This window comes from Oncorhynchus keta, chromosome 8 (assembly GCF_023373465.1).
Source record: "Oncorhynchus keta strain PuntledgeMale-10-30-2019 chromosome 8, Oket_V2, whole genome shotgun sequence".
NCBI lineage: Eukaryota > Metazoa > Chordata > Actinopteri > Salmoniformes > Salmonidae > Oncorhynchus > Oncorhynchus keta.
In genome coordinates, this window is record NC_068428.1 from 29,589,073 (window position 1) to 29,613,621 (window position 24,549).

General features: G+C 46.4%; 1 protein-coding gene across 3 annotated transcripts in view; it reads left to right on the plus strand.

Moving 5' to 3' along the window:
- The window catches only part of LOC118387068 (ena/VASP-like protein), a 225,124-nt gene that overhangs the window by 79,056 nt on the left and 121,519 nt on the right, over positions 1 to 24,549 (plus strand). For 2 of the 3 annotated variants that reach the window (XM_052523967.1, XM_052523969.1), the window contains exon 1: positions 14,602 to 15,239. The exons of the other annotated variant lie outside the window; for it this stretch is intronic. In XM_052523967.1, coding sequence (XP_052379927.1) covers positions 15,130 to 15,239 — 110 coding nt within the window. In that variant the 5' untranslated portion in view covers positions 14,602 to 15,129. Of the gene's footprint in view, positions 1 to 14,601; positions 15,240 to 24,549 lie in introns of those variants that run through there. 3 annotated transcript variants of the gene reach the window in all.

The following is a 24,549-nucleotide window of genomic DNA, read 5'->3' on the forward strand; positions in this document are numbered from 1 at the left end:
GTTATATTAGTGGTATTTACAACGTTGTTTGAGCTCCAGTTATTGACCTAACGGATATGGTAGTTTACCCATGTTTGATTTGTTATATTAGTGGTATTTACAACGTTGTTTGAGCTCCAGTTATTGACCTAACGTATATGGTAGTTTACCCATGTTTGATTTGTTATATTAGTGGTATTTACAACGTTGTTTGAGCTCCAGTTATTGACCTAACGTATATGGTAGTTTACCCATGTTTGATTTGTTATATTAGTGGTATTTACAACATTGTTTGAGCTCCAGTTATTGACCTAACAGATATGGTAGTTTATCCATGTTTGATTTGTTATATTAGTGGTATTTACAACATTGTTTGAGCTCCAGTTATTGACCTAACGGATATGGTAGTTTATCCATGTTTGATTTGTTATATTAGTGGTATTTACAACGTTGTTTGAGCTCCAGTTATTGACCTAACGTATATGGTAGTTTATCCATGTTTGATTTGTTATATTAGTGGTATTTACAACGTTGTTTGAGCTCCAGATATTGACCTAACGGATATGGTAGTTTACCCATGTTTGATTTGTTATATTAGTGGTATTTACAACGTTGTTTGAGCTCCAGTTATTGACCTAACGGATATGGTAGTTTATCCATGTTTGATTTGTTATATTAGTGGTATTTACAACGTTGTTTGAGCTCCAGTTATTGACCTAACGGATATGGTAGTTTATCCATGTTTGATTTGTTATATTAGTGGTATTTACAACGTTGTTTGAGCTCCAGTTATTGACCTAACGTATATGGTAGTTTATCCATGTTTGATTTGTTATATTAGTGGTATTTACAACGTTGTTTGAGCTCCAGATATTGACCTAACGGATATGGTAGTTTACCCATGTTTGATTTGTTATATTAGTGGTATTTACAACGTTGTTTGAGCTCCAGTTATTGACCTAACGTATATGGTAGTTTATCCATGTTTGATTTGTTATATTAGTGGTATTTACAACGTTGTTTGAGCTCCAGTTATTGACCTAACGGATATGGTAGTTTACCCATGTTTGATTTGTTATATTAGTGGTATTTACAACGTTGTTTGAGCTCCAGTTATTGACCTAACGGATATGGTAGTTTATCCATGTTTGATTTGTTATATTAGTGGTATTTACAACGTTGTTTGAGCTCCAGTTATTGACCTAACGGATATGGTAGTTTATCCATGTTTGATTTGTTATATTAGTGGTATTTACAACGTTGTTTGAGCTCCAGTTATTGACCTAACGGATATGGTAGTTTATCCATGTTTGATTTGTTATATTAGTGGTATTTACAACGTTGTTTGAGCTCCAGTTATTGACCTAACGGATATGGTAGTTTATCCATGTTTGATTTGTTATATTAGTGGTATTTACAACGTTGTTTGAGCTCCAGTTATTGACCTAACGTATATGGTAGTTTATCCATGTTTGATTTGTTATATTAGTGGTATTTACAACGTTGTTTGAGCTCCAGTTATTGACCTAACGTATATGGTAGTTTATCCATGTTTGATTTGTTCTCTAATTCTTTGTGTCTGTGTGATCTGTGGAAGCTACAGTACCAGCCAAAAGTTTGGACACACATTTTCATTCATTCTCACTCATTCTCATATTTATTTTTTACTATTTTCTACATTGTAGAAGAATAGTGAAGACATCAAAACTATGAAATAACACATGGAATCATGTAGTAACCAAAAAAGTGTTCAACAAATCAAAATATATATTATATTGGAGATTCTTCAAAGTAGCCACCCTTTGCCTTGATGACAGCTTTGCACACTCTTGGCATTCTCTCAACCAGCTTCATGAGGTAATCACCTGGAATGCATTTCAATTTGCAGGTGTGCCTTGTTAAAAGTTAATTTGTGGAATTTCTTTCCTTCTTAATGTGTTTGAGCCAATCAGTTGTGTTGTGACAAGGTAGAGTGGTATAGAGAAGATAGCCCTATTTGGTAAAAGACCAAGTCCATATTATGGCAAGAACAGCTCAAATAAGCAAAGAGAAACAACAGTCCATCATTACTTTAAGACATGAAGGTCAGTCAATATGAAAAATGTCAAGAACGTTTCTTCAAGTGCAGTCGCAAAAACCATCAAGCGCTATGATGAAACTGGCTCTCATGAGGACCGCCAACAGGAAAGGAAGACCCAGAGATACCTATGCTGCAGAGGATACGTTTATTAAAGTGAACTGCGCCTGGGATTGCAGCCCAAATAAATTATTCAAAGAGTTCGAGTAACAGACACATCTTAGCATCAACTGTTCAGAGGAGACCACGTGAATCAGGCCTTCATGGTCCAATTGCTGCAAAGAAACCACTACTTAAAACGTTTTTGGGATAGGGGGCAGCATTTTCACTTTTGAATGAATAGAGTGCCCAGAGTGAACTGCCTCCTACTCTGTCCCAGATGCTGATATATGCATATTATTATTTGTATTTGATAGAAAACACTCTGAAGTTTCTAAAACTGTTTGAATGATGTCTGTGAGTATAACAGCACTCATATGGCAGGTGAAAACCTGAGAAAAATCCAACCAGGAAGTGGGAAGTCTGAGGTTTGTAGTTTTTCAAAGCTTGGCCTACCGAATGCACATTGAGATATGGATAAAGTTGCACTTCCTACGGTTTCCACTAGATGTCAACCGTCTTTAGAAATTTGAATGAGGATTCTACTATAAAAGAGGGGCTCATGAGACCTCTTTGAGTCAGTGGTCTGGCAGAGTGCCTTGGTCTCATGACGCGCGCTCCGGACAGAGTTACCTCTCGTTCCAGTGCTTTTCTTCAGACATAGGAATTCTCCGGTTGGAACATTATTGATGTTTCATGTTAAAAACATCCTAAAGATTGATTCCATACATTGTTTGACATGTTTCTAAAGGACTGTAACGGAACAATTTCGAGTTTTTGTCTGGATAAAGTGCCTGCGCCTCATGAAGATGGATTACTGGGCTGAAAACGCTAACAACAAGTGGCTATTTGGACATAAATGATGGACTTTCTGGAACAAATCAGTCATTTATTGTCAAACTGGGATTCCTGGGAGTGCCTTCTGAGGAAGATCATCAAAGGTAAGTAAATATTTATGGTGTTGTTTCTAACTTCTGTTGACTCAAAAATGGCGGATATTCCTCTGTCTGGATTGGGTTCTGAGCGCCGTTCTCAGATTATGCTTTTTCCGTAAAGTTTAAAAGAAATCTGACAGTGGTTGCATTAAGGAGAAGTCTATCTTTAATTCTGTGAATAACAGTTGTATCTTTTATCAATGTTTATTATGAGTATTTCTGCAAAATCACCAGATGTTTTGGAATCCAAACATTACTGCACGTAACGCGCCAATGTAAACTGAGATTTTTGGACATAAATATGCACATTATCGAACAAAACATACATGTATTGTGCAACATGATGTCCTATGAGTGTCATCTGATGAAGGTCATCAAAGGTTAGTGATTAATTTGATCTATATTTCTACTTTTTGTGACTCCTCTCTTTTCCTGGAAAAATGGCTGTGTTTTTTTTGACTTGGCTATGACCTAACATAATCATATGTTGTGCTTTCGCTGTAAAGCATTTTTGACATCGGACATGATGGGTAGATTAACAAGATGTTTATCTTTCATTTGCTGTATTGGACTTGTTAATGTGTGAAAGTTACATATTTCAAAAAAATATCTTTGAATGTCAGCGGAATGTTGAGGATTCTAATTCCGCTAGCGGAACGCCTGCCCTAGAAAGGTTAAGGACACCAATAATAAGAAGAGACTTGCTTGAGCCAAGAAACACGAGCAATGGACATTAAACCGGTGCAAATATGTCCTTTGGTCTGATGAGTCCAAATTGGTTTGATGAGTCCAAATAGGAGACTCATCAAACCGCAGTGTCTTTGTGAGACGCAGAGTAGGTGAACGGATGATCTCAGCATGTGTGGTTCCTACCGTGAAACATGGAAGTGTTATGGTGTGGGGGTGCTTTGCTGGTGACACTGTCTGTGTTTTATTTAGAATTGAAGGCACACTTATCCAGCATGGCCACCACAGTATTCTGCAGCAATACACCATCCCTTCTGGTTTGCACTTAGTGGGACTATCATTGTTTTCTCAACAGGACAATGACCCAAAACACACCCCCAGGCTGTGTAAGGGCTATTTCACCAAGAAGGAGAGTGATGGAGTGCTGAATCAGATGACCTGGCCTCCACAATCACCTGACCTCAACCCAATTGAGATGGTCTATGATGAGTTGAACCGCAGAATAAAGAAAAAGCGGCCAACAAGTGCTCAGCATATGTGGGAACTCCTTCAAGACTGTTGGAAAAGCATTCCTCATGAAGCTCGTTGAGAGAATGCCAAGAGTAATTAATAATTTGATTTGTTTAACACTTTTTTGCTTACTACATTATTCCATATGTGTTATTTCATAGTTTTGATGTATTCACTATTATTCTACAATGTAGAAAATAGTAAAAATAGAGAAAAACCCTTGAATGAGTAGGTGTGTCCAGACTTTCGACATTTAATCCCCACGTAAAAAGTGCTTGTATTCAAATCAAATCAAATCAAATCAAATGTATTTATATAGCCCTTCGTACATCAGCTGATATCTCAAAGTGCTGTACAGAAACCCAGCCTAAAACCCCAAACAGCAAGCAATGCAGGTGTAGAAGCACGGTGGCTAGGAAAAACTCCCTAGAAAGGCCAAAACCTAGGAAGAAACCTAGAGAGGAACCAGGCTATGTGGGGTGGCCAGTCCTCTTCTGGCTGTGCCGGGTGGAGATTATAACAGAACATGGCCAAGATGTTCAAATGTTCATAAATGACCAGCATGTTCGAATAATAACAAGGCAGAACAGTTGAAACTGGAGCAGCAGCACAGTCAGGTGGACCGGGGGCAGCAAGGTGTCATCATGTCAGGTAGTCCTGGGGCACGGTCCTAGGGCTCAGGTCCTCCGAGAGAGAGAAAGAAAGAGAGAATTAGAGAGAGCATATGTGGGGTGGCCCGTCCTCTTCTGGCTGTGCCGGGTGGAGATTATAACAGAACATGGCCAAGATGTTCAAATGTTCATAAATGACCAGCATGGTCGAATAATAGTAAGGCAGAACAGTTGAAACTGGAGCAGCAGTTAGGTCAGTTAGGATCACCACTTTATTTTGAGAATGTGAAATGTCAGAATAATAGTAGAGAGAATGATTTATTTCAGCTTGTATTTCTTTCATCACATTCCCAGTGGGTCAAAAGACCCATTGCCTTCACATAGAGAGTTCACTGTGTCAGCAGTCACACATCACCTGGTTCTGATTGGACACGTACTCCCCTCTGACAAAAGGTTAGGATGCTCAGTGATCATGTTGTATTACTTCTAGCTCAATAAAGAGAAAGGATGGCAGACTGACAGAGGGATTGTCTGCTCAGCTTGGATACGAGACTGCTAGCTCAATAAAGAGAAAGGATGGCAGACTGACAGAGGGATTGTCTGCTCAGCTTGGATATGAGACTGCTAGCTCAATAAAGAGAAAGGATGGCAGACTGACAGAGGGATTGTCTGCTCAGCTTGGATACGAGACTGCTAGCTCAATAAAGAGAAAGGATGGCAGACTGACAGAGGGATTGTCTGCTCAGCTTGGATACGAGACTGCTAGCTCAATAAAGAGAAAGGATGGCAGATTGACAGAGCGATTGTCTGCTCAGCTTGGATACGAGACTAATAGCTCAATAAAGAGAAAGGATGGCAGACTGACAGAGCGATTGTCTGCTCAGCTTGGATGCGAGACTGCTAGCTCAATAAAGAGAAAGGATGGCAGACTGACAGAGGGATTGTCTGCTCAGCTTGGATACGAGACTGCTAGCTCAATAAAGAGAAAGGATGGCAGACTGACAGGGATTGTCTGCTCAGCTTGGATGCGAGACTGCTAGCTCAATAAAGAGAAAGGATGGCAGACTGACAGAGGGATTGTCTGCTCAGCTTGGATGCGAGACTGCTAGCTCAATAAAGAGAAAGGATGGCAGACTGACAGAGGGATTGTCTGCTCAGCTTGGATACGAGACTGCTAGCTCAATAAAGAGAAAGGATGGCAGACTGACAGAGCGATTGTCTGCTCAGCTTGGATACGAGACTGCTAGCTCAATAAAGAGAAAGGATGGCAGACTGACAGAGCGATTGTCTGCTCAGCTTGGTTGCGAGACTGCTAGCTCAATAAAGAGAAAGGATGGCAGACTGACAGAGGGATTGTCTGCTCAGCTTGGATACGAGACTGCTAGCTCAATAAAGAGAAAGGATGGCAGACTGACAGGGATTGTCTGCTTAGCTTGGATGCGAGACTGCTAGCTCAATAAAGAGAAAGGATGGCAGACTGACAGAGGGATTGTCTGCTCAGCTTGGATGTGAGACTGCTAGCTCAATAAAGAGAAAGGATGGCAGACTGACAGAGGGATTGTCTGATCAGCTTGGATGCAAGACTGCTAGCTCAATAAAGAGAAAGGATGGCATACTGACAGAGGGATTGTCTGCTCAGCTTGGATACGAGACTGCTAGCTCAATAAAGAGAAAGGATGGCAGACTGACAGAGCGATTGTCTGCTCAGCTTGGATACGAGACTGCTAGCTCAATAAAGAGAAAGGATGGCAGACTGACAGAGCGATTGTCTGCTCAGCTTGGATGCGAGACTGCTAGCTCAATAAAGAGAAAGGATGGCAGACTGACAGAGGGATTGTCTGCTCAGCTTGGATACGAGACTGCTAGCTCAATAAAGAGAAAGGATGGCAGACTGACAGGGATTGTCTGCTCAGCTTGGATGCGAGACTGCTAGCTCAATAAAGAGAAAGGATGGCAGACTGACAGAGGGATTGTCTGCTCAGCTTGGATGCGAGACTGCTAGCTCAATAAAGAGAAAGGATGGCAGACTGACAGAGGGATTGTCTGATCAGCTTGGATGCGAGACTGCTAGCTCAATAAAGAGAAAGGATGGCAGACTGACAGAGGGATTGTCTGCTCAGCTTGGATACGAGACTGCTAGCTCAATAAAGAGAAAGGATGGCAGACTGACAGAGGGATTGTCTGCTCAGCTTGGATAAGAGACTGCTAGCTCAATAAAGAGAAAGGATGGCAGACTGACAGAGGGATTGTCTGCTCAGCTTGGATACGAGACTGCTAGCTCAATAAAGAGAAATGATGGCAGACTGACAGGGATTGTCTGCTCAGCTTGGATGCGAGACTGCTAGCTCAATAAAGAGAAAGGATGGCAGACTGACAGAGGGATTGTCTGCTCAGCTTGGATGCGAGACTGCTAGCTCAATAAAGAGAAAGGATGGCAGACTGACAGAGGGATTGTCTGCTCAGCTTGGATGCGAGACTGCTAGCTCAATAAAGAGAAAGGATGGCAGACTGACAGAGGGATTGTCTGCTCAGCTTGGATTCGAGACTGCTAGCTCAATAAAGAGAAAGGATGGCAGACTGACAGAGGGATTGTCTGCTCAGCTTGGATGCGAGACTGCCTGACCAGTATGGTTGAAATGTTGTTGTACTGCTGCTAGCTCAATAAAAAGAAGACTGGACTGAAGTATTGGCTCAGCTTGGACCAATATAGTTGAAAGGTTGTATTTCTAGCTGATCCCTAGCTGCTGTTGTGTGTCTGTATGTGTGTGGCTTGAGACCAAGACATTTATTACAGGAGCCTTCTATTGTCAGGGGAGCCGTTTGGTGAGGGAGGAACCTCTCTAAAATATTAACCCGAGCTTCTCCTCATCACACAATAACACACTCAGTACCTCATCACTCAACAACATACTCAGTACCTCATCACACAACAACACACTCAGTACCTCATCACTCAACAACAGACTCAGTACCTCATCACACAACAACACACTCAGTGCCTCATCACTCAACAACAGACTCAGTACCTCATCACACAACAACACACTCAGTACCTCATCACTCAACAACAGACTCAGTACCTCATCACACACAACAACAGAGTCAGTCGCTCATCACACACAACAACAGACTCAGTCCCTCGTCACACAAAACAACAGACTCAGTACCTCGTCACACACAACAACACACTCAGTACCTATTCACACAACAACAAGCTCAATACCTCATCACACACAACAACACACTCAGTACCTATTCACACAACAGACTCAGTACCTCATCACACACAACAACAGAGTAAGTCCCTCATCACACACAACAGACTCAGTCCCTCATCACACACAACAGAGTCAGTCCCTCGTCACTCACAATAATAGAGTCAGTCCCTCGTCACATATAACAACAGAGTCAGTCCCTCATCGCACACAACAACAGAGTCAGTCCCTCATCACACACAACAACAAACTCAGTCCCTCATCACACACAACAACAAGCTCAATACCTCATCACACACAACAACACACTCAGTACCTATTCACACAACAACAGACTTAGTACCTCATCACACACAACAACAGAGTAAGTCCCTCATCACACACAACAGACTCAGTCCCTCATCACACACAACAGAGTCAGTCCCTCGTCACTCACAATAATAGAGTCAGTCCCTCGTCACATACAACAACAGAGTCAGTCCCTCATCGCACACAACAACAGTCAGTCCCTCATCACACACAACAACAAACTCAGTACCTCATCACACACAACAACAAACTCAGTCCCTCATCACACACAACAACAAGCTCAATACCTCATCACACACAACAACAGACTCAGTACCTCATCACACACAACAACAGACTCAGTCCCTCGTCACACACAACAACAGAGTCAGTCCCTCGTCAAACACAACAACAGAGTCAGTCCCTTGTCACACACAACAACAGTCAGTACCTCATCACACACAGCAACAGACTCAGTACCTCATCACACACAGCAACAGACTCAGTACCTCATCACACACAACAACAGACTCAGTACCCCATCACACACAGCAACAGACTCAGTACATCATCACACACAGCAACAGACTCAGTCCCTCATCACATACAGCAACAGAGTCAGTCCCTCATCACACACAACAGGGTCACTGTCCCAATAATTACAGAGGACACTGTATCTAACCTCTACACTGTATTTAGACCTCATCAGTTAGCTAGGGAGTGACTACTGTACTGTCTGTGTGGGTGTTGTAAAGAGGACACTGTATCTAATCTCTACAGTGTATTTAGACCTCATCAGTTAGCTAGGGAGTGACTACTGTACTGTCTGTGTGGGTGTTGTAAAGAGGACACTGTATCTAACCTCTACAGTGTATTTAGACCTCATCAGTTAGCTAGGGAGTGACTACTGTACTGTCTGTGTGGGTGTTGTAAAGAGGACACTGTATCTAACCTCTACAGTAATCTGGACACTTATTTATAGAATTGATCAGTGCTTTTACTGCAGGTTTTGATGTAGATTCTTCTTTCAATCACATTGATTGGTTTTATGCATGTCAACATCAGAAGCCTCCTCCCTAAGTTTGTTTTACTCACTGCTTTAGCACACTCTGCTAACTCTGATGTCCTTGCCGTGTCTGAATCCTGGCTCAGGAATGCCACCAAAAATTCAGAGATTTCCATACCCAACTATAACATCTTCCGTCAAGATAGAACTGCCAAAGGGGGCGGAGTCGCAGTCTACTGCAGAGATAGCCTGCAAAGTAATGTCATACTTTCCAGGTCCATACCCAAACAGTTTGAACTACTAATTTTGAAAATTACTCTCTCCAGAAACAAGTCTCTCACTGTTGCCGCCTGCTACCGACCCCCGTCAGCTCCCAGCTGTGCCCTGGACACCATTTGTGAATTGATCGCCCCCATCTAGCTTCAGAGTTTGTTCTGTTAGGTGACCTAAACTGGGATATGCTTAACACCCCGGCAGTCCTACAATCTAAGCTAGATGCCCTCAATCTCACTCAAATCATCAAGGAACCCACCAGGTACAACCCTAACTCTGTAAACAAGGGCACCCTCATAGACGTCATCCTGACCAACTGGCCCTCCAAATATACCTCCGCTGTCTTCAACCAGGATCTCAGCGATCACTGCCTCATCGCCTGTATCCGCCACGGAGCCGCAGTCAAACGACCACCCCTCATCACTGTCAAACGCTCCCTAAAACACTTCTGTGAGCAGGCCTTTCTAATCGACCTGGCCCGGGTATCCTGGAAGGACATTGACCTCATCCCGTCAGTTGAGGATGCATGGTCATTCTTTAAAAGTAACTTCCTCACCATTTTAGATAAGCATGCTCCGTTCAAAAATGCAGAACCAAGAACAGATACAGCCCTTGGTTCACTCCAGACCTGACTGCCCTCGACCAGCACAAAAACATCCTGTGGCGGACTGCAATAGCATCGAATAGCCCCGTGATATGCAACTGTTCAGGGAAGTCAGGAACCAATACACGCAGTCAGTCAGGAAAGCTAAGGCCAGCTTCTTCAGGCAGAAGTTTGCATCCTGTAGCTCCAACTCCAAAAGTTCTGGGACACTGTGAAGTCCATGGAGAACAAGAGCACCTCCTCCCAGCTGCCCACTGCACTGAGGCTAGGAAACACGGTCTCCACCGATAAATCCATGATTATCGAAAACTTCAATAAGCACTTCTCAACGGCTGGCCATGCCTTCCGCCTGGCTACTCCAACCTCGGCCAACAGCTCCACCCCCCGTAGTTCCTCACCCAAGCCTCTCCAGGTTCTCCTTTACCCAAATCCAGATAGCAGATGTTCTGAAAGAGCTGCAAAACCTGGACCCGTACAAATCAGCTGGGCTTGACAATCTGGACCCGCTATTTCTGAAACTATCTGCCGCCATTGTCGCAACCCCTATTACCAGCCTGTTCAACCTCTCTTTCATATCGTCTGAGATCCCCAAGGATTGAAAGCTGCCGCAGTCATCCCCCTCTTCAAAGGGGAGACACCCTGGACCCAAACTGCTATAGACCTATATCCATCCTGCCCTGCCTATCTAAGGTCTTCGAAAGCCAAGTCAACAAACAGGTCACTGACCATCTCGAATCCCACCGTACCTTCTCCGCTGTGCAATCTGGTTTCCGAGCCGGTCACGGGTGCACCTCAGCCACACTCAAGGTACTAAACGATATCATAACCGCCATCGATAAAAGACAGTACTGTGCAGCCGTCTTCATCGACCTCGCCAAGGCTTTCGACTCTGTCAATCACCATATTCTTATCGGCAGACTCAACAGCCTCAGTTTTTCGGATGACTGCCTTGCCTGGTTCACCAATTACTTTGCAGACAGAGTTCAGTGTGTCAAATCGGAGGGCATGCTGTCCGGTCCTCTGGCAGTCTCTATGGGGGTGCCACAGGGTTCAATTCTCGGGCCGACTCTTTTCTCTGTATATATCAATGATGTTGCTCTTGCTGCGGGCGATTCCCTGATCCACCTCTACGCAGACGACACCATTCTATATACTTTCGGCCCGTCATTGGACACTGTGCTATCAAACCTCCAAACGAGCTTCAATGCCATACAGCACTCCTTCCATGGCCTCCAACTGCTCTTAAACGCGAGTAAAACCAAATGCATGCTTTTCAACCGATCGCTGCCTGCACCCGCATGCCCGACTAGCATCACCACCCTGGATGGTTCCGACCTTGAATATGTGGACATCTATAAGTACCTAGGTGTCTGGCTAGACTGCAAACTCTCCTTCCAGACTCACATCAAACATCTCCAATCAAAAATCAAATCAAGAGTCGGCTTTCTATTCCGCAACAAAGCCTCCTTCACTCACGCTGCCAAGCTTACCCTAGTAAAACTGACTATCCTACCGATCCTCGACTTCGGCGATGTCATCTACAAAATGGCTTCCAACACTCTACTCAGCAAACTGGATGCAGTCTATCACAGTGCCATCCGTTTTGTCACTAAAGCACCTTATACCACCCACCACTGCGACCTGTATGCTCTAGTCGGCTGGCCCTCACTACATATCCGTCGCCAGACCCACTGGCTCCAGGTCATCTACAAGTCCATGCTAGGTAAAGCTCCGCCTTATCTCAGTTCACTGGTCACGATAGCAACACCCATCCGTAGCACGCGCTCCAGCAGGTGTATCTCACTGATCATCCCTAAAGCCAACACCTCATTTGGCCGCCTTTCGTTCCAGTACTCTGCTGCCTGTGACTGGAACGAATTGCAAAAATCGCTGAAGTTGGAGACTTTTATCTCCCTCACCAACTTCAAACATCAGCTATCGGAGCAGCTAACCGATCGCTGCAGCTGTACATAGTCTATAGGTAAATAGCTCACCCATTTTCACCTACCTCATTCCCATACTGTTTTTATACTGTTTTTTATTTATTTACTTTCCTGCTCTTTTGCACACCAATATCTCTACCTGTACATGACCATCTGATCATTTATCACTCCAGTGTTAATCTGCAAAATTGTATTATTCGCCTACCTCATGCCTTTTGCACACATTGTATATAGACTGCCCATTTTTTTCTACTGTGTTATTGACTTGCTAATTGTTTACTCCATGTGTAACTGTGTTGTCTGTTCACACTGCTATGCTTTATCTTGGCCAGGTCGCAGTTGCAAATGAGAACTTGTTCTCAACTAGCCTACCTGGTTAAATAAAGGTGAAATAAAATAAATAAAAAAAAACATGTTTTTAATAGTAGTATGCAGTGAAATAATATAATGGGTGTGTGTCTTAGAAAAATGCAGGGTGTTCTGTATAGATGTAGGTTCTTAATTTGATCACTCGTTTATTGCTCAGCAGGAAATGCAAACTAGTAGTGTATTTGAGTTTTAAAACGGCTTTTAAAGTTTGTAATTTCCACTTTGAAATTTCAGACTTGATTTGCGCTAATGGAAAATGTATCATTGGGGCGGCATTTAGCCTAGTGGTAAGAGTGTTGGACTAGTAACCAAAAGGTTGCAAGATCAAATCCCCGAGCCCACAAGGTAAAAATCTGTTGTTCTGCCCCTGAACAGGCAGTTAACCCACTGTGTAACAGTTTTCCTCCTCTTCTGACGAGGAGGGTGAAGAATCTGACCAATGCACAGCGTGGTAAGTGTTCATGTTATATTTATTCAACTGAACACAAAAATAACAAAGGAGAAAACACGACAAAAACAAAACAGTCCTATTCGGTGACAAAATACAAAACAGGAAACAACTACCCGCAACCCATAGTGGGAAAACAGGCTGCCTTTTATATTCTCTCATTGTTCTAAAATATCCCTGCTGTGGAAGAAGATGCATTGATGAAAAAGGACCCAAAAAATGAGACAACGATAAACAGCTGCCTCTGATTGGGAACCATACCAGGCCAAACACAGAAATACAAAAACATTGAACTTTTATAGTTAAATAAAAATAAACCCATACAAAAATATTCATTAATAATAATTCAAATTTCCTGTAGCTGCAGGATTATTTTATTGCTGTAGAAAACTGGCTCAAGTTAAGATCCTGCATCTGTACTTGTGGTGGTAATGTGGCAATTGGAGGTTCCATCGTGTATTCTCAGTACTTTCATATCTGTTCAAATAACAATGCTTCAGATATTTATTTAAACCAGAGATGCATTGGTATCTCCATTAACCCACCTGTGTATACTTCTCTCAGTGTGTGTGTGTGTGTGTGTGTGTGTGTGTGTGTGTGTGTGTGTGTGTGTGTGTGTGTGTGTGTGTGTGTGTGTGTGTGTGTGTGTGTGTGTGTGTGTGTGTGTGTGTGTGTGTGTGTGTGTGTTTTTTTTTGAGAGACAGCAGTAATGTAGCTCCACCCCACCCTGGCATGCCACATTGAATCAGGTGCGAGAAAGATGGGAGCAATCAGATTAATTAACGTCTGTCGCTCCTCTTCACTCGTTCCGCGCAGGCTTACACATCCCTGGCTCCGCCAATCAGAGCCCTGGAAGAGGAGAGGAGAGGGATGAGAGGACCAGCGGCCTCGGGGGCTGGCGGCCCACCGCTCATATCACTGCTGGGAGGGGGATGGAGGGGGAGGGGAGGGAGGTAATCCAGTGAGACACACAGAGGAGAGAGGCAGTGTGAGGGCAACGCCTCACAGCACTGGGAATCTCTCTCTCTATTACACTACCGTGCTCTCTCTCGCTCTACCACTTTCGCTCTGTCTTCTCTCTCTCGCTCTGTTTGTCCCATTTTGTGAAGTCTTGGTTGGTGAGCGGACCACAGACCTCACAACCGTAAAGGGCAATGGGCTCTATGACTGATTCAAGTATTTTTAGCCAGATCCTAATTGGTATGTTGAAATTTATGTTCCTTTTGATGGCATAGAATCTTGCCTTGCCTTCTTGCCTTGTCTCTCAGAGCTTTGTGTAAGTTACCCTCTCTCTCTCTCTCTCTCTCTCTCTCTCTCTCTCTCTCTCTCTCTCTCTCTCTCTCTCTCTCTCTCTCTCTCTCGCTCTCCCTCTTTCTCTCTGTCTCTCTCTCCCTCTTTCTTTCTCTCGCTCTCTCTCTCTCTCGCTCTCTCTCTCTCTCTCTCTCTCTCGCTCTCTCTCCACTCAAAATTCAAAAAAGGGCTCTCATCTCTCATTCAGTGCTCCCACTCGACTGAGGGCTGCTTTTGCATTGTTAATTTATTATATTTGTCTCTCTCTTTCTCTTTTATATTCTCTCAATGTTCTAAAATAGCCCTGCTGTGGAAGAGGATGCATTGATGAAAATGAGATTTTTTTATTTGCGGTCTTTCTCTCTCTCAAGGAGTTCTCATTGGAAGTGTCTTTGTTCTTTTATTTGTATTTATTCATGTCCATTCCGCTCCTTGTACGGCTGTGTTGCTACTAGGGAAAAAGGTTAGTGTGTCTGTGAGGAGCCAGCCGAAGTGATCGAGTGACTCTGCGTGAAGAGAGGAGAGGGGGATGTCTGGCTGTATCGCGCTGTGACTGTGAATCCACGACCACCCCGGAGAGACAGTGACTGGGATGCCATCGTTAACCTTAGAACTCTCTCGTTAACTAACCCACAGCCTAGAACGCCACAGCCTGGAACGCCACAGCCTGGATCGGACAGGTCAGGGATAAGGAAAGAAGAAAGAGAAGAGACACAGAGAAAGGAGGGAAATCCTTCCATCGTTCCTGTAGCAGGGTTGTGCTGTGCGTCTGATGTGCGGTTACTGCCAAGCACCATGGATATAAACGTGCAGTCTCACCGGTTCTACTTCCCTCAGATCTACTGTACTGAGGCAGTGCCTGCTGGAGCCCAGGTCCAGGTCACAGCGCAGGAATTTAAAGTCAGGTAGGTTACTGTACAATGTACTGGGTACCACTGGGTTGATAACTGTGACGCTAGGCTGGGCTGGGCTGGATAGGGTACCACTGGGTTGGTTACTGTGACGCTACGCTAACTGTAGTACTCTAATGCAGGGTCTCTTAAAAAATGGGTCAGGACCCAAAGTGGTCCCTGGGCATGTGAGAGGTAGGTGTCTCTAGTTATGAGAATGCATCAATGATCACACACTATTTCTTCTTAATTTGGTTTGTTGGAGGATGGACAATTTGTCAATTTGGTCTTGAGCAGAATAAGTGTAAGAAGCCCTGTTTAACATGTGTCTACTTTACTAGGTCTGCATCTCAAATGACATCACTCATTATCATATTCCCTATCTAGTAGAGATGTGTTGTTTTCCCTGCTACCAGTAGTACATCGCTGTGTCTATTAGAGAGCAGGGGTTTTGATGGGATTGCAGATTGATGTAAAGATACAATTGCAATGTACAGAATTAATGTAAATCTCTATCCTATGGAATAGACAGCCATGTCTGTTCTGTTCTATACATTGTGTTTCTACATATGAGCCAGCAGTGAATGGTTGTCATTGCAGAGGGGCAGGGGTAGAATGGTAATGTGTTAACTGGGCAGTCAACGTCCTGATAGGGGGATGAGAAGGAAAGAGAGGAGGAGAGAGGAAGAAGAGAGAATGAAAGAGGGGAGAGAGGAAAGAAGAGAGAGGAACGAGGGGAGAGAGGAAAGAAGAGAGAGGAACGAGAGGGGGAGAGAGGAAGAAGAGAGAATGAAAGAGGGGAGAGAGGAAAGAAGAGAGAGGAACGAGAGGGGGAGAGAGGAAGAAGAGAGAATGAAAGAGGGGGAGAGGAAAGAAGAGAGAGGAACGAGAGGGGGAGGCGTTGATGGCTTGTAAAGAAGCTTGCCAAGACTCTGCTGGGGTGATGACAGTGGTGTTGTGTTTGTCTCTGAGGGCTGCTGCGGTGGCCGTGTGTGTGTGTTTGTTCTTTCTGCCTGCCCTCTCTCTTTTCTCACTTCTCTCTGCACGCCGCTCCACCTCTTCTTCTCTTCCTTCCTTCCTCCACTCCTCCTAAACCCTCGCAGCTCCCATGGTGCCTTGGAGCATCCTTCCCTGATATGGCCGCTGTCGTCATGGTTGCAGAGTGCTCAGAAACACATGTTTAGATATTCTGTAAAGTGTCTTTTGTCTTCAGCACCATCTTTGTTATCGAACATGATTATGTTTGGCTGTTGTATCAGAATCCCCTTAATTCACCAAGTATATTTACACAGACCCATAATCTGCTTCAGTGTGAAGGTGCTCTCTGTAACTGACAAACAGAATACAGACACAAGTCCACATAGACATCATACAGATGTAAGAACTTACTTTGAGACAGTTTGCTACAGCAGGACAATAATTATTCAGCAACAGGAAATGTGAATTAATCTGTGGATGATAATGAATGGACATTTTTGTAGGGGTTGATACATTTTTCATTTGGGCAAATGAAGTCTGACATTTCAAAGGGGAAATTAAATACTTAAAAAATACTTTTTGAACTCAAATAAACTACAAATTTGCATTTAATGCTGTGCAGGAACATTCTCAGCAACAAAAGAGTGACCAAATTAAGATCCTACATTTGTACCGAATATACAATGTCGGTACAGTAAACATAAAACTTAAAATTCTGGAGTATAGGCTGATTACAGTGGGAATATACCATTTACAGAGGGGATATACAGTGGGGAGAACAAGTTCTTGATACACTGCCGATTTTGCAGGTTTTCCTACTTACAAAGCATGTAGAGGTCTGTCATTTTTTACACTTCAACTGGTACACTTCAACTGTGAGAGACGGAATTTAAAACAAAATCCAGAAAATCACATTGTATGATTTTTAAGTAATTAATTTGCATTTTATTGCATGACATAAGTATTTGATCACCGACCAACCAGTAAGAATTCCGGCTCTCACAGACCTGTTAGTTTTTCTTTAAGAAGCTCTCCTGTTCTCCACTTATTACCTGTATTAACTGCACCTGTTTGAACTCGTTACCTGTATAAAAGACACCTGTCCACACACTCAATCAAACAGACTCCAACCTCTCCACAATGGCCAAGACCAGAGAGCTGTGTAAGGACATCAGGGATAAAATTGTAGGTCAATGACCTGAAGAGAGCTGGGACCACAGTCTTAAAGAAAACCATTAGTAACATACTATGCCGTCGTGGATTAAAATCCTGCAGCGCACGCAAGGTCCCCCTGCTCAAGCCAGCGCATGTCCAGGCCCGTCTGAAGTTTGCCAATGACCATCTGGATGATCCAGAGGAGGAATGGGAGAAGGTCATGTGGTCTGATGAGACAAAAATATATATTTTTGGTCTAAACTCCACTCGCCGTGTTTGGAGGAAGAGGAAGGATGAGTACAACCCCAATAACACCATCCCAACTGTGAAGCATGGAGGTGGAAACATCATTCTTTGGGGATGCTTTTCTGCAAAGGGGACAGGACGACTACACCGTATTGAGGGGAGGATGGATGGGGCCATGTATCGCGAGATCTTGGCCAACAACCTCCTTCCCTCAGTAAGAGCATTGAAGATGGGTCGTGGCTGGGTCTTCCAGCATGACAACGACCTGAAACACACAGCCAGGGCAACTAAGGAGTGGCTCCGTAAGAAGCATCTCAATGTCCTGGAGTGGCCTAGCCAGTCTCCAAGACCTGAACCCAATAGAACATCTTTGGACGGAGCTGAAAGTCCGTATTGCCCAGCGACAGCCCCGAAACCTGAAGGATCTGGAGAAGGTCTGTATGGAGGAGTGGGCCAAAATCCCTGATGCAGTGTGTGCAAACCTGGTCAAGAACTACAGGAAACGTATGATCTCTGTAATTGCAAACAAAGGTTTCTGTACCAAATATTAAGTTCTGCTTTTCTGATGTATCAAATACTTATGTCATGCAATAAAATGCAAATGAATTACTTAAAATCATACAATGGGATTTTCTGGATTTTTGTTTTAGATTCTGTCTCTCACAGTTGAAGTGTACCTATAATAAAAATTACAGACATCTACATGCTTTGTAAGTAGGAACACCTGCAAAATCCTCCCCACTGTATATATAAGCAGAGGGAGGGATGCTGCCATGGAACCTACTGTATATACAGTGTTGTGCGGTAAAGTGCATTTTAGAATTTCAGGTCGTTGTTGACAAGGTGCAGTAAATGGCCCAATGCAAAGTCACTCGATCCCTATGAGCCCGATGGGCGGTTAATGAGGGCCACAGCATGGGGGAAGGAACTGTTCAGGTGGTTTTGATCATCTTTAATAGATGGGGTGTCCAGGTTGGGCAGGGTGTCCAAGCTGGGAAAGGTGTCCAGGGTGGGAAGGGTGTCCAGGGTGGGAGATGTGTCCAGGGTGGGAAGGGTGTCCAGGTTGGGCAGGGTGTCCAGGGTGGGAAAGGTGTCCAGGGTGGGAAGGGTGTCCAGGGCGGGAAAGGTGTCCAGGGTGGGAAAGGTGTCCAGGGTGGGAAGGGTGTCCAGGGTGGGAAAGGTGTCCAGGGTGGGAGATGTGTCCAGGGTGGGAAGGGTGTCCAGGTTGGGCAGGGTGTCCAGGGTGGGAAAGGTGTCCAGGGTGGGAAGGGTGTCCAGGGTGGGAAAGGTGTCCAGGGTGGGAGATGTGTCCAGGGTGGGAAGGGTGTCCAGGATGGGAAGGGTGTCCAGGGTGGGAAAGGTGTCCAGGGTGGGAGATGTGTCCAGGGTGGGAAGGGTGTCCAGGTTGGGCAGGGTGTCCAGGGTGGGAAAGGTGTCCAGGGTGGGCAGGGTCAGCGATCATCTAACCTGCACGCTTCCTTGTCCTGGAGGTGCTGCAGTTTGCCCTTGTAGTGGGCAGATACAGAGCCAAACCAGACAGTGATAGAAGAGGTGAGGATGGACTCAATGATGGATGTGTAGAACCAAACTTGAATTGTCCAAGAGAGTTTCTCCATCTGGTGCAGATACTACGTCCTTGGGTACTTTTTAGTACTTTTGTTCTTGGGTTTTCGAGGTGTCGGAGGCTGTAGTGAAGGTCCATGTTGACGGCGTTGTCCACAGAACTATTGGCTCTGTAGACAAACTTCATGGGGTCGAGGAGGGCGTGCGTGGTGGTTTTGAGATGGGACAGGACCAGGAGCTCAAAGGTTTTCATGATGACCGAGGGGAGCGCTACAGGTCTGTAGTTTTTAATCAGAAACATGTATGTGTAACTGTTTCATCCCTCCCTCCATCCATCCCTCCGTCCTTCCCTCCCTCCATCCATCCCTCCGTCCTTCCCTCCCTCCATCCATCCCTCCGTCCTTCCCTCCCTCCATCCATCCCTCCGTCCTTCCCTCCCTCCCTCCATCCATCCCTCCGTCCTTCCCTCCCTCCATCCATCCCTCCGTACATCCCTCCGTCCTTTCCTCCCTCCATCCATCCCTCCGTCCTTCCCTCCCTCCATCCATCCCTCCGTCCTTCCCTCCCTCCATCCATCCCTCCGTCCTTCCCTCCCTCCATCCATCCCTCCGTCCTTCCCTCCGTCCTTCCCTCCCTCCCTCCCTCCATCCCTCTGTCCTACCCTCCCCCCATCCCTCTGTCCATCCCTCCGTCCTTCCCTCCCTCCCTCCATCCCTCCGTCCTTCCCTCCCTCCCTCCATCCCTCCGTCCTTCCCTCCCTCCATCCATCCCTCCGTCCATCCCTCCGTCCTTCCCTCCCTCCATCCCTCTGTCCTTCCCTCCCTCCGTCCATCCCTCCGTCCTTCCCTCCCTCCATCCCTCTGTCCATCCCCCTGTCCTTCCCTCCCTCCATCCCTCCGTCCATCCCTCCATCCTTCCCTCCCTCCATCCCTCCATCCTTCCCTCCCTCCATCCCTCCCTCCATCCCTCCGTCCTTCCCTCCCTCCATTCCTCCGTCCATCCCTCCATCCTTCCCTCCCTCCATCCCTCCGTCCATCCCTCCCTCCGTCCCTCCCTCCGTCCATCCCTCCATCCATCCCTCCCTCCCTCCGTCCATCCCTCCGTCCATCCCTCTGTCCTTCCATCCCTCCATCCCTCCGTCCATCCCTCCCTCCGTCCATCACTCCGTCCATCCCTCCGTCCTTCCCTCCCTCCATCCCTCCGTCCATCCCTCCCTCCGTCCATCCCTCCGTCCATCCCTCCATCCATCCCTCCATCCATCCCTCCATCCATCCCTCCCTCCGTCCATCCCTCTGTCCATCCCTCTGTCCTTCCATCCCTCCATCCCTCCGTCCATCCCTCCCTCCGTCCATCACTCCGTCCATCCCTCCGTCCTTCCCTCCCTCCATCCCTCCGTCCATCCCTCCGTCCATCCCTCCGTCCATCCCTCCGTCCATCCCTCCGTCCATCACTCCGTCCATCCCTCCGTCCTTCCCTCCATCCATCCCTCCCTCCATCCCTCCGTCCATCCCTCCCTCCGTCCATCACTCCGTCCATCCCTCCGTCCTTCCCTCCATCCATCCCTCCGTCCATCCCTCCGTCCATCCCTCCGTCCATCCCTCCGTCCATCCCTCCATCCATCCCTCCCTCCCTCCATCCATCCCTCCCTCCCTCCCTCCCTCCATCCCTCCGTCCATCCCTCCCTCCATCCATCCCTCCGTCCATCCCTCCATCCCTCCGTCCATCCCTCCGTCCATCCCTCCGTCCATCCCTCTGTCCTTCCATCCCTCCGTCCATCCCTCCGGCCATCCAAGTTTTAGATTTGACCAAGTATTAATCTGGTGTGTGATCTCTGGTCAGATTTCTCCTCTCTAACTGATGACTCGATCAGTTTTAACAGACCGAGTTTTCCTCTGGTAAGCAGCTTTCAAAACAACCAGCCCAGGAGGGCTATGTACATATTGTGGCAGACGGCAGGGAGAGGTGAGGGGAGTGGTGATTAAAGGGAGATATCTTGCAGCCTGCTGGCTCCACCCCCCCAGTCCTTATATGGACTTCCTGCCCCAACAAGGCAAGCCTGTGGACCATTAAGCCATGGAGTGCTTGGGGATAAAAGAGGAAGCGGGCTGCACAAACGGGGAGAGGACTGAGAGTAAAACCTGTGTTATGGAGAATGTGAAAAGAGAGAGAATAATCTGTGTGATTACTCGTTGTGACCTGGACTGTCTGATTTCCCACATTGTGTACCGAACCGGTTTGACTGAGGACCTGAGTTTTAGGATTACCCCTGGAGAACGGAACGGACAACGAGAGCGGATTGTGGACTGTGAACTGGCTGCTGAATTCCCCCCCCCCCCCTTTCCCACAGTGTGCAAATCTCGCTAATAAATTCCCCATTTCTATTCTAGTTGTGCTTTGTGTGCGTGTTTGGTTATTCAACTTGGTGACGTGGAAACCCCACCACCTTGAACCTGCTACATGTGGTGGAAAATGTGGGCAAACTTGGGTTGAAGTTTAATAACCAAACAGACACGGAGCACAATGGAAGCATTGGTGAAACAGCTGATGGAGGTGAACAAAGCCAAGCAGGATATGCATCAGGAGCTGCTGGAGAAACAGCGTCAGCAGACCACTCTCCTGCGAGCTAAACTTAGCCAGCTGACAGCCGCCCAGGCTGGCATTGTGGCAGGCGCAGCAGTCTCTCACCCCAAACCCAGTAGGTTTATACTGAAGCTGACAGAGGTTAATGACATCGAGGCTTGCCTTCGAGAGGACGGCGAGCAGGGAGAAATGGCCCCACGAGCAATGGACCAGCCTGCTAGAACCCTTCCTGTCAGGCGCGGCACAGAAGACCTATCAGGATCTGACGGTTGGCCAGGCGACGCATTGCGAGGGGCTGAAAAAGGAAGTCCTGCGCTGGTATGGTTACACCCTGATTAGCAGGGCACAAACATTCCATGATTGGGCGTAAGATGCTATAGCTTCCCTCCGCATGATCTAATTAGGCTGGCCAAGAGCTGGCTAACTGTTGAACCACTGACACTCAAGTCCATCGAGAAAGTGGTCATAGATACATTTCTACACTCTCACCCTTCCGAAGCTAAAAAGTTAGCAAGCCAAGCTAACCCACAGAGCGCAGATCAGCTGGTGGAACTGGTGGAAGGACAACAGGTGGCTTTGGAGGTCCTACGCAACCACGGAAGGCGGAACCCTCCACAACCACAAAAGGGCGGAGGACCACGCCAGGACCCCGGCCAAGGATGGGGGGACACCAACAGCCAGCTACCCGAGATGACGCCTTTTCCTAAACCTGGACAGCAGGAAGTGGTACGCCTGGAACTGTCCCATCCACGATGTCCCAATGCCTTCGGCCTCGGCCAGTGAGGTAGCCACCGGGCGTCCCTGCGGCTTGCTGATGGCATGCTGGGCTGAGGAGAGTGGTCCTTCCCCTGTCACCCCGGTAAGAGCCAACGGAAAGGACACCATGGCAGTTCTGGACTCCGGGTGTATGGTGACCCTGATCTGCCCTGACTTCGCCCAGTCCCCGAACCTGACAGACACCATGGCCATCACGTGTATACACGAAGAGACTAAGGACTACCCTACCACACTCCTCCACCTACAGACCACAAAGGGACAACACACAGGGCCAGTGGGAGTCGTCCTGAACCTGCCTTTGCCAGTCCTTATCGGGAGGGATTTCCTGATGTTCCTCCAACTATGGACCAGTATGTCCAGAGACGTGGGGAACCGAGGGAACCAGAAGGGAGGAGGAAGCCGGAGAGGTGGGAGGGACGCCAGAAGGAGGGATGCCCGGATGTATGGATTCTAGGAAGTGGACCCCCAGGCGTCAATAGAACCCCTCTCGGAGGGTGTCTCGGGTGAAGCAAGACTGGAGGAAGGTGTGGCGAGTCTGGGAGACATGTTCCAAATGGACCTTGAGGTGGCGCCAGAGCCCGCCTGTCTAGTGGGCTAGTTCGGCACGGCCCAATTTGATGTAGCTACAGTAAGTTACAGTCACGGTAGAGGGCTATGTAGCTACAGTAAGTTACAGCCACGGTAGAGGGCTATGAAGCTACAGTAAGTTACAGCCACGGTAGAGGGCTATGTAGCTACAGTAAGTTACAGCCACGGTAGAGGGCTATGTAGCTACAGTGAGTTACAGCTACGGTAGAGGGTTATGTAGCTACAGTAAGTTACAGCCACGGTAGAGAGCTATGTAGCTACAGTAAGTTACAGCCATGGTAGAGGGCTATGTAGCTACAGTAAGTTACGTTGACGGTAGAGGGTTATGTAGCTACAGTAAGTTACAGCCACGGTAGAGGGCTATGTAGCTACAGTAAGTTACAGCCATGGTAGAGGGTTATGTAGCCACAGTAAGTTACAGCCACGGTAGAGGGTTCTGTAGCTACAGTAAGTTACAGCCACGGTAGAGGGTTATGTAGCTACAGTAAGTTACATTCACGATAGAGAGCTATGTAGCTACAGTAAGTTACAGCTATGGTAGAGGGCTATGTAGCTACAGTAAGTTACAGCTACGGTAGAGGGCTATGTAGCTACAGTAAGTTACATTCACTGTAGAGAGCTATGTAGCTACAGTAAGTTACAGCCATGGTAGAGGGCTATGTAGCTACAGTAAGTTACAGCTACAGAGAAGGAGAGAGAGAGAGAGAGAGAGAGAGAGAGAGAAAGGGGGACAGAGAGACACAGAGAGAGAGAGAGAGGGACAGAGAGAGAGAGAGAGAGAGGGACAGAGAGAGAGAGAGAGAGAGAGAACGAGAGAGAGAGAGAGAGAGGGACAGAGAGAGAGAGAGACAGAGAGAGAGAGGGACAGACAGAGAGAGAGAGGGACAGAGAGAGAGAGAGAGGGACAGAGAGAGAGGGACAGAGAGAGCGAGGTACAGAGAGAGAGAGGGCCAGACAGAGAGAGAGAGGGACAGACAGAGAGAGAGAAGGACAGACAGAGAGATAGAGGGACAGAGAGAGAGAGAGGGACAGAGAGAGAGAGGTACAGAGAGAGAGGGCCAGACAGAGAGACCCGGAAAACCTGAGTCTACGCCTTCACTATGGTGAATCACTAAAACAATACAGAAACACACTACGGAAAAAGAAGGAACAGCATGTCAGAAATCAGCTCAATGCAATTGAAGAATCCATAGACTCTAACCACTTCTGGGAAAATTGGAAAACACTAAACAAACAACAACACGAAGAATTATCTATCCAAAATGGAGATGTCTGGGTAAACCACTTCTCCAATCTTTTTGGTTCTATAACAAAGAACAAAGAGCAAAAACATATACATGATCAACTACAGATCTTAGAATCAACTATTAAAGACTACCAGAACCCACTGGATTCTCCAATTACATTGAATGAGTTACAGGACAAAATAAAAACCCTC